At 38.7% G+C, this 17,087-nt stretch overlaps 1 protein-coding gene across 1 annotated transcript in view; it reads right to left on the bottom strand.

Moving 5' to 3' along the window:
• The window catches only part of PTPRB (protein tyrosine phosphatase receptor type B), a 156,599-nt gene that overhangs the window by 67,549 nt on the left and 71,963 nt on the right, over positions 1–17,087 (bottom strand). The window contains exons 6-10 of the mRNA XM_069082158.1: positions 16,432–16,689; positions 13,895–14,158; positions 12,599–12,868; positions 11,527–11,787; positions 7,851–8,117 (exon numbers count right to left, since the gene is read on the bottom strand). Coding sequence (XP_068938259.1) covers positions 7,851–8,117; positions 11,527–11,787; positions 12,599–12,868; positions 13,895–14,158; positions 16,432–16,689 — 1,320 coding nt within the window. The remainder of the gene's footprint in view (positions 1–7,850; positions 8,118–11,526; positions 11,788–12,598; positions 12,869–13,894; positions 14,159–16,431; positions 16,690–17,087) is intronic.

Raw genomic sequence — 17,087 nt, forward strand, 5'->3', positions numbered from 1 at the left:
AAATGTTTGCATTTTCCCCCCAAAAGTTACAAAATAGACCCTTATTAATGATTTTTCTATGGGTTGTTTGCTTTCAGAGAAATTAGTCTACTTTGCTCCTTAGGCCTAATATCAACGTATACAGATAGTTGTTTGAGCTGCTTTGAGTTATGAGATGTTGGGAAATGAACACACAGTTTTACAACTTAAATAGATAAGGGTGTCCTATCTTCTCTTGTGATGCAGGAAGGAATGTATACATGAAATGTCATTGATGATGTCAATATCTATTTCTATATCTATTTTTGTGTAAATGACTTTTCCTAACACTCTAGGATTCCTTTTCATGTATCACATTCTAATTGGCCTTCTTTTACTCTCAGGCATCAGAATTGGATTTTATTTCATCTTTGTCTTCCTCACAAGTGGAAAAATGCATGGTTGGTATCAATAGGCTATGCAATATCACCGTTGGTGATTCTTACACATGAAGTATCGTAAAAGACATTACTGAGAACAATTGTGAATGGAAAATAAGGTGGATAGAATATGTTGCATGATATGGCAATAACTACTTTTATACCCCTGTGCAAGTGACATCACCACTACATTCCTCAGTTTCCTTATCTGTAAAATGATGGAGCTGGGCTGAGTGGCCTCTGAGCCTGCTTCTGATTCTAAATCCTTGATCCTATAGTTTCATGAATAACTTGCCAATGATAGAAAGATGGGAGGAAGAGAAAATGTGTTGAGTAAGAGAATCAAGGTTTGAAAGCTCCTAAAAGGATGGGGAAACAGAATTAAAGTGACAATGTGAATTATAATAGGGATAAATAAGAAGTTCATCAATAAAGCTTAAAACAATCATTTGCACTAGTATGAAATGGAGGTGCCTGACTTAAAATAGTTGCTATGAAATAGGCCTGAAGGTTTTTGTTAACTGAAATCTCAATATAAGTCAATAGTATGACAACCTACCAAAAAAAGCAAATACAATATTGACAAATACATCAGTAGATGTGTAGTGTTTAGGGTGAGGCAGGGTATTCGGAACTTGGCTCTAGAAATGACTTGTCCAAGATCATAGAGCTGGAATTAGAAGGTGGTTCTTCTGAATCACAGCCTGGGCTTTTTTTCCACTCAGCAAAGTATGATGTCCTGGAAGCTGAGGAAAGAGAGGGTTTGAAGGAAAGGGGTGGGGAAGGCTGGGTGGCACAGTGAGTAGAGCATAGGCCCTGGAATCAGGAGGACCTGATTTCAAATCTGGCCTCAGACACTTGACACACTTACTAGCTATGTGACATTGGGCAAGTTGCTTTACCCCAATTGCCTTGCCTTCCCCCCTCTAAAAACTAAAAAAAGAAAAAAAGAAAAGGTGTGGAATCCATGGTGCCATGTGTTGTAAACTGTGCAAAGACCATTGGATTAAATGCCTGGGTGTAAATGATTGAGTCTACTTCTGACTAGAGACAAAATATTCTGAATTGGCTTGGTTTAATCTCTTGGGAGAGTTAATAGTTACTCATTTGATTCATCAAGAATATGTTGCTTAAGTGAGATGAACCGAACCAGGAAAACACTGTATACACAGCAACAGTAATATTGTATGATGATCAACTGCGAATAACTTGGCTGTTCTCAGCAATACAATGACCCAAGATGGTTCTGAAGGATTTATAATGAAAAATGCTATCCACCTCCAGAAAAAGAATTGGTAGAGTCTGGATGCATATCAAAACATACTTTTTAAAAACTTTACTTTTCTGGGGTTTTTTTTGGTTCTGTGTTATCTTTTAGAACATGACTAACATGGAAATATGCTTTGCATGACTGCACATGTATAACCCATATAAAATTGCTTGCCTTCTCAATGAAGGGGTAAGGGAGGGATTGAGGGAAAGAATTTGGAGTGCACATTTTTTAAACAAATGTGAAAAATTGTTTTTCCACATAATTGAAGAAAAAACATTAAATTAAAAAAAAGAATATGTTGTTTATATTCTTAGGGCTGGGATATATTTTCAATATATGTGTTGCTGTCATGCCAAGATTGACTGTAATAGTTATGAAATGATTTGGCTGATCTTCATTTCTCCCACATAAGGGACTGAAAAAAGCAGAGATACTAGGGTGTGTGTCCATGAAAAGTTCTGAGAAGTGATTTCAATGAGAGTCAGCCACAAGGGAGGGCAGGTCATGCTTTTGTACTGTGACTATGCAGAAGGAATGTGGTCTTTGTGTCCATTCTGGAAAAGGTGTAAGGGTTATGGAGAGCTATAGTGAAAGATAGAGGCACCAGAAACAGATGCCAGGTACAGATTGGAGCAAAGGGAATGCCCAGAGTGACAGGGGTGGGGAAACTGCAGCCTTGAGTCCACATGTGGCCTTCTGACTGAGTCCAAGTTTTATGGAACAAATCCTTTTATTAAGGGAATTTGTTCAGTGAAGTTTGAGTTTAGTCAAAGGGCTGCACTTGAGGACCTAAAGGGCCATATGTGGCCTCAAGGCTGAAGGTTCCCCACACCTGGATTGCACTATGGGAGCCATGTGGAGTATGGATGAATTAAAGGAACAAGATGAGAGATGAGGACAAAGGCTTAAGAGTATAGGAGAAAGGAAGTGTGAAGACAGGATAAGAAATTAGGTGACAGGGAGACAAATATATTGAATCAGTACTGGGATTCTTAAGAGAAGTGCTCAAGAAAAAAATGGGGGTGGTTAGGTGGCACAGTGAATAGACCACCAGCCCTGGAATCAGGAGTATCTGAATTCAAATCTGGCCTCAGATACTTAATACTTACTAGCCATGTGACCTTGGGCAAGTCACTTAACCCCAATTGCGCTACCTTCCCCCCTCCAAAAAGAAAAAAAAGCAAAAAACTCACCTGATTGGGACTGTGAATTTACCAGAGAGGGGGATTATAACTAGTGATTTCCTAACAGTGCTTGAATAAGTGTCTCTTTTCTGTACTTTCTTGTTGTTGTTCAGTCTTTTCAGTCATGTCTGACTCTTTGTGAACCTATTTGAGGTTTTCTTGGCAAAGATACTGGTGTGATTTCCATCTCCTTCTTCAACTCATTTTACAGATGAGGAAACTGAGGCAAACAGGATTAAGTGACTTGCCCAGGGTTACCCAGCCCCTAGTCCGAGGTCACATTTCAACTCAGGAAGATGAGTCTTTCTGACTCCAATCCTGGCTCTCTATCCACTTTAATAAGTGTGTTCTGTGTTTAAATGCTTATTGTTAGCCTAATACTTGTAGAGGTAACGGAAAGTCTGGTACCAGCCTGAAAATGAGCCACTTCCAAATGTTATAAGGGCTTGACATATTGTTGTTGAGAAGTCTTTAAGAATGAATCTGGTCAAAACAGGGGGTGGACCCAAGATGGTGGAGTAGAAGCAGGGAATTCTGTGACCTCCCCCCACATCCAGCTCAAATACCTATAAAATATGACTCTAAACAAATTTTAGAGCTACAGAACCCACAAAGTGATAGAGAGAAACAGATCTCCCGCTAAAGGCAGCCTGGAAGGCCAACAGAAAGGGTTCATCACAGCGCACTGGGAGCTGAGCCCAGCCCTGAGTGAGCCATGTGGTTTTGACCCCAGGGAAGCAGCAGTGGCCCAAGCAGACTTCAGGAGAGTGAATCACCAGCAGTCATGGAGGTTTCCAGACTTTTCAACCCATAAAGACCAAAAAGAAATTAAAAGGTCAGTCTGGAATTCTGTTGGAAAAGAAGGGCATGTCTGGTGCCTCTTGTCCCCAGGGTGAGAGGTGGCAGAGGCATGGAGACTGCAGAGGCTGCCTCAGGAGCTCCTGGCCTATAGATCGTAGGGGGACCAAGCAACCATTCAGAGGGTAATTGCTTTTGTTTTGATCTGCTTAGATCTGGGTCACTTTCTTGGGTGGTGGTGCTAGGGTAAGAAACACCAGTTTTCCAGTGTGGTGTCTGTAGAGAGGGTGCCCTCCTCATGCATCTGATGACATTTGCAAAAACCCCAGTGATTTGGGACATAGCTCTCTCCTCTCTAGAAGCAGAGTTCTACTGTGGCAAAGAGCTCAAAAGTCAAGTAATTGACTGACAAGACGAACAAGCAGAGGAAGCACAAACAGACCATAGAATCCTTTTTCGAGGACAAAAAGGATCAAAATATGGAATGGGAGGAAGCAACAGTGTCAGAACTCTTGCACCAAAGCTTCCAAGAAAAATATGAATTGATCACAGGCCATGGAGGAGCTCAAGAAGTATTTTGAAAATCAAGTAAGAGAAGTAGAGGAAAAATTGGGAAGAGAAATGACAATGATGCAAGAAAATCATGCAAAGAGAGTCAACAACCTGACTGAAGAAAATAATACATTAAAAAATAGACTAACTCAAATGGCAAAAGAGGCCCAAAAAGCCAGTGAGGAGAAGAATGCCTTAAAAAGCTGAATCGGCCAGATGGAAAAGGAATTTCAAAAACTCACTGAAGAGAATCATTTCCTTCAAAATTAGATTGGAGCAAATGGAAGCTAATGACTTTATGAGAAATCAAGATATTATTAAACAGATCCAAACAAATGAAAAAAAAACAGAAGGTAATGTGAAATATCTCATTGGAAAAACCACTTACCTAGAAAATAGATCCAAGAGCAATAATTTAAAAATTATTGGACTACCTGAAAGCCATGATCAAAAAAAGAACCTAGAAATCGTCCTTGAAGAAATTCTCAAGGAAAATTGCCCTGATATTTTAGAACCAGGGGGAAAATAGAAATTAAAAGAATTCACTGATTACCTCTTGTAAAAGATCCCCCAAAGAAAACTCCTAGGAATATTTTAGCCAAATTCTAGAGTTCCCAGATCAAGGAGAAAATACTACAAGCAGCCAGGAAGAAACAATTTTAATATTGTGGAAACACAATCAGGATAACACAAGACCTAGCAGCTTCTACATTAAGGAATCGAAGGGCTTGTTGTAATATGATATTGTGGAAGTCAAAGGAGCTAGGATTAAAACCAAGAATCACCTACCCAACAAAACTTAGTATAATGTTTCAGAAGAAAATATGGTTATTCAATGAAATAGAGAACTTTCAAGCATTCTTGATGAAAAAACCAGAGCTGAATAGAAAATTTGACTTTCAAATAGAGAAAGTAAAAAATTTTACTTTTAAAAATAGACTTTCAAATCTCAAGCAAGAGAGGCATGAGAAAGTAAACAGGGAAAAGAAATCATAAGGAACTTATTAATGTTGAACTATTTACATTCCTACATGGCAAAACAATAATTGTAACTCATGAGACTTTTCTCAGTATGAGGATAGTTGAAGGGAATATAAATGTATATATATGCATACATACATATATATGTTTATATAGGAGTGTATATGTGTGTATAAATACATTTGTGAGTATGTGTATATATGCACATGTATACATACAGAGGGCACAGGATCAGTTGAATAGGAAAGGATGATATCTAAAAAATAAAATTAAGAGGTGAGAGGGGAATTTATTGGGAGGATAAAGGGAGAGATAGATTAGGGTAAATTATGTCATATAAAAGAGGCAAGAGAAAACTGTTACAATGGAGAGGAAGAACAGGAAAGCAAATGGGAATGGGTCAACCTTACTTTCATTGAATTTGGCTTAAGGAGGGAATAACATTCACACTAAATTGGGTATCTTATCCTATAGAAAAGTAGGGGGTAAAGGGATAAGAAGGGGGATGATAGAAGGGAGGAGAGATTGGGGGGGTAGTTAGAAGCACACACTTTTGAAAAGGGACAGGGTCAAAGTAGAAAATAGAACAAGTAGGGGGCAGGATAGAATGGAGGGAAATATAGTCAGTCTTTCACAATACATCTACTATGGAAATGTTTTGTGTAAGTACACATGTATAACCTATATTGAATCACTTTTCCTCCCAGTAGGGGTGGGTGGTGAGGAAAGAAGGGAAAGAATTTGGATATCAAAGTTTTAAAATCAAATGTTAAAAAAATATTTTTTTACATGTAACTGGGAAATAAGATATTACAGGCACTGGGGTATAGAAATCCATCTTGCTCTACTAGAAAGTCAAAGTGGGGATGGGGGAGGATATGAGAGAGCAGATTGGGGGAAGGGCTATTCAGTAGGATTGCTATTCTGGGGTGGGGGGTAGGGGAAATACAGGGAGAAAATTTGTAACTCAAAGTCTTGCAGAAATAAATTTTGAAAACTAAAAATAAACAAATTAAACAAGAAAAATTTTTTTTAAAAAGTGAATCTGGTCAATGATTCACAAAGCAATTGATAATCTCTTTTTGTGGTGACTGTAAGAATGCTTGAAAGGCTGAAGGACAGTGATTAAAGTTTTATAAACCTAGAATATCCTGACTTGTATAGAGAAGGGAAGCAGAGATGGAGTTGGGGGGCAGGAGGGTCAATGCAGTATAACTGGATGTGATACATTATTAAAAATGTAAGAAAATTAATTCTCCCCAAAGGGTTTTTTTAAATAAACCAGAATACAAAACTCTAACTTATTCAAGCATTATTTTGAATCTCTCAGATTGGTTCTATTCTATGAATAGTGCAGAAATATATATGTAAATGTGTGCAAATTTTGAATTTTACTGATACTACTTCTGGCCAAATATGATGGAGATAATCTTCCTTTCAACATTATTGCCATGGAAGAATACCAAACAACCAGGAAAGTATTTTTCCTAAGAGTGGGCTTTTCATCTCATTACATGTGTAACCTTGGCAATTGGGGGACATTTAAATCCAACTCTCCTGACAGTAGGAACATAAATAGTTCAAAGGAGAGAAGCTGGATGTGGATTACTTACAGCAGCAAGTGGTTATCAAATCATCACAAAAGGTTCTGGCACTTTTCTTAAAGGCTTTAGTCAATTCACTCTGTATTCCTCTTCCCTCCTCTTCTACTTTATTTTGCTGTTCAGTTGTTTACAGTCATGTCTGACTCTTTATCACCCCACTTGGGGTTTTCTTGGCAGAGATACTAGAATGATCTGCCTTTTCCTCCTCCAGCTCATTTTACAGATGAGGAAACTGAGGCAAACAGAGGTCAAATGACTTGCCCTGGGTCACACAGCTGGCAAGTGTCTGGGGCTGGATTTGAACTCAGGAAGATGAGTCTTCCTGGCTCCAAGCTTGGCATTCTATCCTCTGAGATCCTTAGTTGCCCTTCGTCCTTTAGAAATATCTTATTAGATCCTCCCAACAATCCTGGGAGGTAAGTGCTATTATTTTTCCCATTTTACAGTTAAGGAAACTGAGGCAAATGGAGGTCAAGTGACTTGCTCAAGGTCACACAGCTAAAAGAGATCTAAGGACGGGTTGAAACTCAGGTCTTCCAGATTCCAGGGCCAGAAATCAATCTACTGCACCACCACACTGACAATTAGCTGCTTTAAGGTACACAGATCTCTCTTGAATAGTTTTGGTACCACCTCAAGGATATCATCATCATCATCATCATCACCATCACCACCACCACCACCACCATCATCATCATCATCGCCATCATCACCACCACCATCATCATCAACATCACCATCATCATTACCACCACCATCATCATCATCATCGCCATCATCACCACCACCATCATCATCAACATCACCATCATCATTACCATCACCATCGTCATCATCATCGCCATCATCACCACCACCATCATCATCAATCATCACTATCATAATCATCATTACCATCATCATCATCATCATCATGATTTTTCAGAGACTGTGGGACAACGGTAGTATTTTTGATGAATTTCAAGATTTTAGCAGTATGTTTCTTTACTATGATCGTTTCTCTTGGATTCTGTGAGCTCAGATTTATATAGGTCGCAAGCATTTTTTTTCCTTCTCTTACCTGTCTGTCCCTCTCCCACCATTTGTCGGGAAGAGATCCCTCCACTGAATGTTGTAACCACTACCGAATAGAGGCTACCAGGCTTGAGGGAGTGGAAGCTGTAGCCACTGGTCTCACTGGACACACTCTCATTTTTAATAACAACATTTTCATGAATTAGTAAGACTTGGTAGAATTCAATATCTCCTTGTGCTCTGGTCCAGTTGGTGAATAAACTATTGGTTGTCCCTTGATTGAACACATTCAAGCTGGTCACCTGGGCAGGCACTGAAACAAACAAAAATATGCCACAGAACAAAGAGAAGGCAAAATAAATGTTAGTCATCCCCAAGGAAATCCAGCAACAACAAAAATGAGTCAAAATTGGAGACAAACTTAAAAGCACTAAAAATAAATTCTTTGCTCTAGAATCCTAGCTTCACTTCCTGTGGCATATGGAAAGCCGGCTCTGACACAGAAGGCTCTTCTGCTTCTAAATGTTACTTATATTAGGTGAAATCAAAATGATTTAAGATTCAAAATCTAGCATGCACATGAGTGATTTAAAATTACAAACAGAACTGAAGTAGTGAAAGGCTACCACTTTTGAGCAAACCTCCACAACCCAACAACCCAATTCAATCTAAAAAAGCATTTGTTAGGCACCTGCTATTTACAAAGCACTGTAGAAGACCCTGGGGATGCAAAGAAAAAAAAAACAGAAAGCAACCCTGCTCCCAAGGAATTAATGTAATCTTGGGGGGGAGGGGTACAACACATAAACAGTCAGGTATAGACATGATGATTTGAGTAGAGAGAGTGGTATTTCTTGTCACATTAGAACTCATAACCACTCAGAGCTGTGTTATGAACCAAAATGAATGAAGTTCTCCCCATATGAAAGATGGAAGACTCTCTTCATCTAAGGAATTATTGGTTGGTTTTTTTTCTTTGAGGTAATCAGGGTTAAGTGACTTGCCTAGGGTCACACAGCTAGTAAGTGTTTGAGGTAAAATTTGAACTCAGGTCCTCCTCACTCCAGGGCCAATGTTCTATACACTGAGCCATCTAGCTGTCCCCAGGAGTTATTGTTTACATCAGCAACCTATGGTGTGATAGAAAATATTTCTATGGGGGCGGCTAGGTGGCGCAGTGAATAGAGCACCGACCCTGGAGTCAGGAGGACGTGAGTTCAAATCCGGCCTCAGACACTTAACACAAAAACTAGCTGTGTGACCTTGGGCAGGTCATTTAACCCCAATTGCCCTCCCAAAAGCCAAAAAAAAAGAAACAACAAAAAAAGAAAATGTTTCTTTGGTATGTGGGCTAGTTGCTGCCATGCTAGGCCACACCTAAAAGAGAGCTGACAGTTATCATAAGCTCATAACATCTCTCTAACTCTATGTTCCTATTCTATTAATTAGCACCTATCAATAAACATCCTTCCTATATGAGATGGAAATGGATTGGCATCTTGGCACACTCCTTTCCAAAGACAAGGAGCCTTGGTAGAATGTTTATAAGAGGAATACCATTGTGTAAAAAGCAGCACAAATATTTTCTTAAAAATCCTAGACTCTTCCTCAAATAAGTGATCTGGATCTCTACTTCCAAAGTGAAAATCTATACATTTGATAGAATTTAACCTATTTAATTTATACAGTAGCAAGACCTGGATTCAAATCCTGCCTCAGACATTCACAACTGTGTGATACTGGCAATCACTCAGCACGTCTGAGTCTGTTTCCTCATCTGTAAAAATGAGTGGGTTGGAGTCTCCAAGGTCCCTGATAGTGATAAATCTGTGGTCCTGTGAACTGATGGTGGAAGGAACCTCGATGAAAATGTTTTTTTAATTCAAGAAACTACAGTTCAACTCTATGGTAGAGTCTACCATAGAATCTTAGAAGTTTTAGAGCAAGAATGAACCTTATCCAGAAACACATGGCCATGTAACCTTGAGCAAGTTACTTAACCCTGATTGCTTTTTAAAAAAAAAAAGAATGAACCTTATACATTGGATAATAAAACTCTTTCATTGAATAGATGAGGAAACTGGAGGTCCAGTGAGAATAAATGACTTATTTCAGTTAGCACAGTTGGTTTGCTGTGAAGCCAGCACCAGAGATGATGAACAGAGCCACAGAATAGGAAGGAGCCTTACTGGCCATCTAGTCTAGTCCACTTGTACCTGACCAACATTGCCTTCTTTTCTTTTTTTTTTTAAAGCAATTGGGGTTAAGTAACTTGCTCAAGGTTACATGGCCATTTATTTCTGGGTGTGGTGCTAAGTATCAGAGCCCGGATTTGATCCCAGGTCATCTCGACTCTGGGGCCGGTGCTCTTACTCTCTGTGCTACCTGGCCGCCCCTCAACATCGCCTTCTACAACATTTCCAACAAGTGGTCATTCAAGTTTTACCTAAAGACCTCCAGTGAGGGGAAACTCATTGCCTCTTGAGGTAATTTCTTTCACTGTTGAATAGTTGTAATTCCTAGAAAAAAATTCCTTACATCAAGACTAGATTTGACTGAGGTAAAGTGGAATGAACAGAATCAGGAGAATGATTTATACGAAAGACAAACTACTTTGCAAGACTTAAGAACTCTGATCAATATCGATAGCCAATCAGGATTTCCGAGGGCTAATGATGGTACATGCCATCTGCCTGTTGGTAGAGAGATACATACTGAGGTGTGAACACACATATACAATATATACATATATGACATGGCCCATTCAGGAATGGTTTGCTTTACTATACATGTTTGCAATGGGTTTTGTTTTTCTTGCTTTCTCATTGAGTAGTTAGGGAGAGAAGGGGAAGATGGAAGGGAGAGAATACAGACCGAAAAATAAAATAAAACTGAATTAAATTTAAAAAATTAAAAAGACCAAATTTGCCCTTTTGCAACTTTTATTAGTGGCTCCTGATAATGACCTTTGTTGGTGTTTGGTTGTTTTTTTCAATCATGTCTTACTATTCATCACCCCATTTGGGGTTTCCTTGGCAAAGATAATGGATTGGTTTGCCATATCCTTCTTTGGCTCATTTTACAGATGAGGAAACTGAGACAAAAAGAGCTAAGTGACTTGCCCAGGGTCAAACAGTTAGTAAGTGTCTGATGTTAGATTTGAACTCAGGAAGATGAGTCTTCCTGACTTCAGACCTGGTGTTCTATCCACTCTTCCACCTAGCTGCCCAATAATGACTTTTGGAACCAAATAAAAGCCTTGTGTCCATTCTACATGAAAGCTGCAATGTCTGCTAAGTTTTCTCTTCTCCAGAATAAACGACCAAATTTCCTTCAACTGATTCTCAAACGGCACAATTTAAAGTCTCTTCACCACCCTGATTGCTACCCTCTAGATTATTGATACTTTCCTAAAATGTGGCACCTGGAATTGGATGCAGCCTTATGCAAAAGAGTTCTGATCAGGACAGGCTCCAGTGATGTCACATTCTTGGGCCTAGACACTGGCTATCATATCACACCTTTGAGTGCCATTGACCCACAATCCACGAAGACCCCCAAATCTTTATAAGATGAACTTGTATCTTGTATTGCTTGATCAACAGGATACCTAATTGGTATATAGCACATACATCATTGGGCTTTAGATCCCTCAAAGGCAAAAAAAGAGTGTGGCCTTTGGTTTTCTCTGGATTGAATTAAAAGATATTGGAGAAAAATACCTGTTCGTCCTTCTACCCACGTTGAATTCCTCAAATCTCCACTGATGCTGGTGACTGTAGCGACATACTTTCTTCCAGGCACCAGGTCTGTGAAAGTGAATTCTTTGGCTTCTTTGGACAGTGCCTTGTGGATGAGTATGAGATCCCTGTCTGCTAGTGAAATGACATATTTGTCCCATTCTGCTACAGGGGTTAACCACATGACGCTCAGAGAGGATTCATTGGCGTGCTTTACTCGGAGCTGCACAACAGGCTGGGGGGCTGTGGGAAAAGCAAAGGATAACCATGTTGGTGATGAGAAGTGACTGTTCTCTTCTAGCCACAAGAATATTCCAATTCAGGAAGCTAGAATGGGTTTGATCTTAAGCGAAAGCATAAGCCTTTGTTGTTGGATAGTCATTTAAGTCATTTTGGACACTTGTGACCTCATCTGGGGTTTTCTTAGCAGAGATACTAGAGTGGTTTGCCATTTCCTTTTCCAGTTCATTATACAGAGAAGAAAACTGAGGCAAGCAGGGTTAAGTGACTTGGCCAGGGTCACACAGCAAGTAAGGGTCTGAAGTCGGATTTGAACATAGGAAGACGAGTCTCCCTGACACTATCCATTGTGCTACCTAGGTGTCCCTGAGGTCTGGATAGAAATGTAGAATTTATACCTAAGTCACACACATTTGAAATGCAAATATAAGTAGGATACTTCAACCTGCATTATATATTTGAATGTGGCCTTGAGGAAAAAATCTGTGAAGTAAGTCAATATGCTTATATGTTCTTTTTATCCTTTGGATTTCTAAGTCATCTGGTTGGAGGTGGGGGTGGGAGGGTGATATGTGCCCCAAACATCGTTGTCCTGTGAAATATTGAAAATAACTTTGAACAGCCTTCCATAGTGGGCATCAGAAAGAATGACTGGTAGCCAGGTAGTTGCCTCTATCATCTTGCCACTCTTCTCAGAAGGGCACTAAATCAATGAACTTGTTACAGTTTTTCCCTTTTGCCCAGGCCTGATTTAGGAAATCTGATCATTTTTCATTGTATTCCATGTCTGGAGAACTTCCCCGTCATTGCTTACTTGTTCGACCTTGGCAGCGAGCGGTGTTCTTTAGGCCTCCACTCTCAACAGTGACCTCTACCTCATACTGTCTTCCAGGTATGAGCCCTAGGTCATGGAAGTCAAAGACCTTTGCGTCTTTCCCCACTGTAGTGTTGAGTAGGACTGAAGAACCATTGAACAGTACAATGCGGTACAACTCCCAGTCTCCAGTAGGAGGCAACCAGCCGACTCTTAGAGATCTCATCCAACCATTACTGATTGGCTTCAGCTTTGTAACTTTCTCAGGAACTGAAATATGAAAGGAGAAAAAAAATAAGCAAGGAATCCATTTGGGAGAGGGATAAAAGTACAAAACATTGCTGGAATAATATAAAAATAATATAGAAATATAAAATAAAAATACTATAAAATGGAGGTATAATGTAAAATAAAAAACAATATATAAAATAGTATTAAATTTTTAATGTTTTTCTCCTGTTAATGGATTGTAAGTCAATGTAGAATAGTTCTCCATACAGAAAATTCCTTGTTTTAGAAAATTCAATGCTTAAGAAACTTATTCTTTATCAACTCTTGTAATTGAATATGCAAATGATCTGTAGTTTTAGGGATGGAATCTGTGGTAACTCCTTTTATCAATGCAGATCCCTGACTTAGTAGGTAAGTACTAGGGAGTTGATTGACAGACACAAAGGTTACGAGTGGCTTGACCAGATGGTGTCTGAAGATCTGAACCATGTCTTCCTAATTCTAAGTCCTCAACTCTAGGAGAATATTACTGCAACATTGGTTATCATCCAGTGAAATGTTCATTACTGATCAAATCCTGGCCCCTAAAACCATACGAGCATTATTTCTGGCATGGGTCTATTGCCAAAGATGGCATCTTATGGAGAAGATCCTGAATGCTTGTGGTCATTAAAAGTTCTTTCCTTCTTGACTCCCAGGGGCATTCAATAATTTATTGAAACCACTGCAGCAACCAATCTTGATGTCTCCGTTCATTATCTTATCTCCAGTAGTGAGGAAATGACATTGTTAAAAATGTATAATTAAAAAAACCCAATTAATTAAAAAGCCACATCTTTGCAGCCCAAAAGGGACGAGAAATCATCTTGATAATTCAAGACCCAAGCCAGTTTTCTTAAATTATTCAGATAGATGATATAATCTTCCACTTTTCTCTGAACATTAAAACCTGGCTTAAATATATACTTTTTCTATGGCATGGAAAATTAACTTACCTTCCAAAATAGTAACCAGGTCTGATAAAAAATAGGTAATCAAATTCCGTTTTTGAAGCTCAAAGTTTACCTGTTCTCCCCATTGCTGTTTTCTTAGCAGAGAGTTCACCACTGATGGTAGAGACAGTAACCTGATATAGGCGTCCTGGGGTCAAACCTTCAAAGCGGACTTCAGTCACCCATGCTTCTACAGTTCTGAATTCTCGAACATTCCCTTGATGAGACAATGTGATATTATAATAATCCATGTTTCCTGGTGGTCTTTTCCATTTGACTTTGAGAGAAATACAGCTATCTTCATTAGCCACCATCAGATTTGAGACTTCCACCGGGGCTAGCAAGAATGAAGAGATCCAAAAGTTAGAATTTGTCTTTTATGGTTTATGTTTTTCTCTATCCAACTAACTCATTAATCTTAATTAATATTTTATTATAAAAATAAAAATGACACATGATTATATAGTAGTTCAAGGATGTGGACTTTATTCTCCTGCTTGAGCATGTAGGACACATTTAATAAGCATTTGCTGACTAATAAATGCTTCATTCTTATGGAGAAAATCCTACTTAACTTATTGAGAGTTAGGTTTAAAAAATAAACCATCTATTTTAAAAATTCATTCATGAGTTTGACAGCTGTGATGTCATTTCTCCAGAGCAATATGGTGAAATCTCACAGTTACTTTCTTCCATTTCTTAATCTGTGGTATACTTTTGGACCTAATTGATATCTTAAAATCAAAACAGAAACAAATCAGGAAGATAATTTCATCCTGGTTTGCCAATGGGACAGGGATTTCCAGATACCTTGTCCTCTTAATGTATAGAAATAACTTTAAGGCTTATGTTACATTTTCCATAGGTGTCCTTACACCATTGTTAATGTCTAACTTTGATGCCTTGGGTTTGTGGGTCCAAGACTATGTCAAAAGAGCACAACTGGTTCTTCCAGTTTGACAGTTCAAGCATAAGCCTGTCACTGAAAACCATCCTTCCTAAATTTCCGCAGGCTTATCCACCAGGTTGTCTACACTGTGATAATTTTATTTTTGTCACAACAACAACATGCTCAAAATCTGTCTTATCAGTTCACAAAGGCCTTGTGATCAGAGTCAGTGTTTATTGACAAAATCACAGATTCTTGAAATAATTGAAAAACATGTCTTCTTTGTACATGGGCAGAGATACTTATGTGGCATGATTTATTGGGGGCACCCAAACACCCATCAGCCCCCAAATATCTTTCCCACCAACTTGCTATGGTATCCAAGAATCTACCATGATATATCTACCATAACTATATTATTTACTGCTAAGTAATTTTATCTCTTGGGGGTTTCTTTAAAATAGGGGTTCTTAATCTTTTTTTTTTGTATCAAGAATCCCTTTGGCAATCTGGTAAAGCCTATGGACCCCTTCTTAGAAGAATGTTTTTAAATGTATATGCTAAAATACATAGGATTATAAGTGAAACCAAAGTTTGGAAAAAGTAAGATGTAATTTTTTCTCAACCAAATTCACAGGTTCCTTGAAATCTATATACCTTTTGGGGGTCCATGGACCCCAAGTTAAGAATTTCTGCCTTAGAATAGGCATTTATTTTTTCTTTTCAAATCAAAATATGTATTTATTTAAGAAAGGCATTTTCAGAGAGTAGGGCAATGAGTTAGGTGAAAACCAGATGAAAAAAAGGGGAGGACCCTGGGTCATCCCAGAAACAACATGAAGTACCCGGTCACTTCTGGAGGGGATGTTGAAAGCTGAAATAAGGATGCTGAAAGACCAGGAAGAGGAGGAGACCTCGACGAGAGCTGAAACATTAGATGGATTCATGTAAGAAACACAAAGTTTTACCTAAAATTTTATCCTGCCTTTAGAGATATGCAAATCAACAAATCTTTATTTAATGCCTACTGTATACTAGGAACTAGGACTACAAAGAAAAAAGCAAAATAGTTCCTCCACTCAAGACACATACTAAGGGAAACATCAGGTATACTGAGAGGTAAATACAAAGTAATTTCAGTAAGTATGGACTAAGAGCTGGGAAGGGGGGAGGATATAGGAAGGTATAGAATAAGCATTTGATTAGAAGCTTAAGGGCATCTGAAGATTCTGAGAAGCTGAGGTGAGAAAGGAGAACATTATAGGAAGGTCTACAAAGTCTAGGAGTTTGGAAAGGGTATATCACATATAGGGAACAGAAATAGGCTAGTTTTCAGATGAGGAGGAGTAATGGGAATTACTTCTGTGCTTCAGGGATATCAATTTGGCTGTTATGTGTAGGATAGATTAGAAAGGGGAGAAATTGGAGCATTGGAGGAACCCAATGAAAGGAATGATATTTAGTAAATATTTGTTGATTGAGAGAATTTGGGGGCTTCGAGTAGGGTTAGTCAATTTCATTCTGCGGTATCCTTCCTAAGTTAATTCATCAGAGAATATCATCATGCTTTCTTGGTATGAGCTTTTAACTTCCTAAGTTAATTCATCAGAGGATATCATCACGCTTTCTTGGTATGAGTTTTTAACTTCCTAAGTTAATTCATCAGAGACTGTCATCATACTTCCTTGGTATGAGTTTTTGAGTAGTCTGGGCAGACTTACCTGTCCTGATTAATTTAGATTTGTAATTCCGTAGCCCCGCTGCTTCAGTGATGATTGTGAGGTTGTAGAGATGGCCTGGGGTGAGTCCACGAAAAGTGTGCGTCGTAACATGCTTTTCTGCACTGATGTCATGAACTGTTCTCCCATTATCCAGTAACATCACCCTGTATTGATCCACATTCCCAGAACCTGAGGACCAGGAAACCTGGAGAGTATCAGTCTTGGTGGAGGCTTGGATAGCTTTCACTGGGAATGGTACTGGTGGAATAAAAGGCAGGTACAAAGTGTCAGAAGTAATCATTTCCATGTACCATATACATATACATATAGAATGTGCATTTATTTATGCTTGCCTGAGATCTCAACTGTGCAACATTGTAGAGTAACTGAATAATTTAGGAATTTCAGCAAGAAAGTGGCACTTAAGAATCGGGACACTGCCGTGAATCTCATCTGTAACACTAGTTTCATGCTATGGAACTTCAGTTTCCACATCTATAAAATGGGGATAATAATATTTGCACTATACACTTCATAGTTTATTCAGGGGAATTCATTTTGTGAATTTTAAAGTACTATAGAAATGTGAATTATTCATATTGTTAATAAACCCTGCTATAATGAGACATGGAACAAGCTTATAAATGAAACCACCC

The sequence above is a fragment of the Petaurus breviceps genome, unplaced genomic scaffold (genome assembly GCF_028583685.1).
Source record: "Petaurus breviceps papuanus isolate PSGF00001 unplaced genomic scaffold, PetGlider_PUasm1.0 156, whole genome shotgun sequence".
Classification (NCBI taxonomy): Eukaryota; Metazoa; Chordata; class Mammalia; order Diprotodontia; family Petauridae; genus Petaurus; species Petaurus breviceps.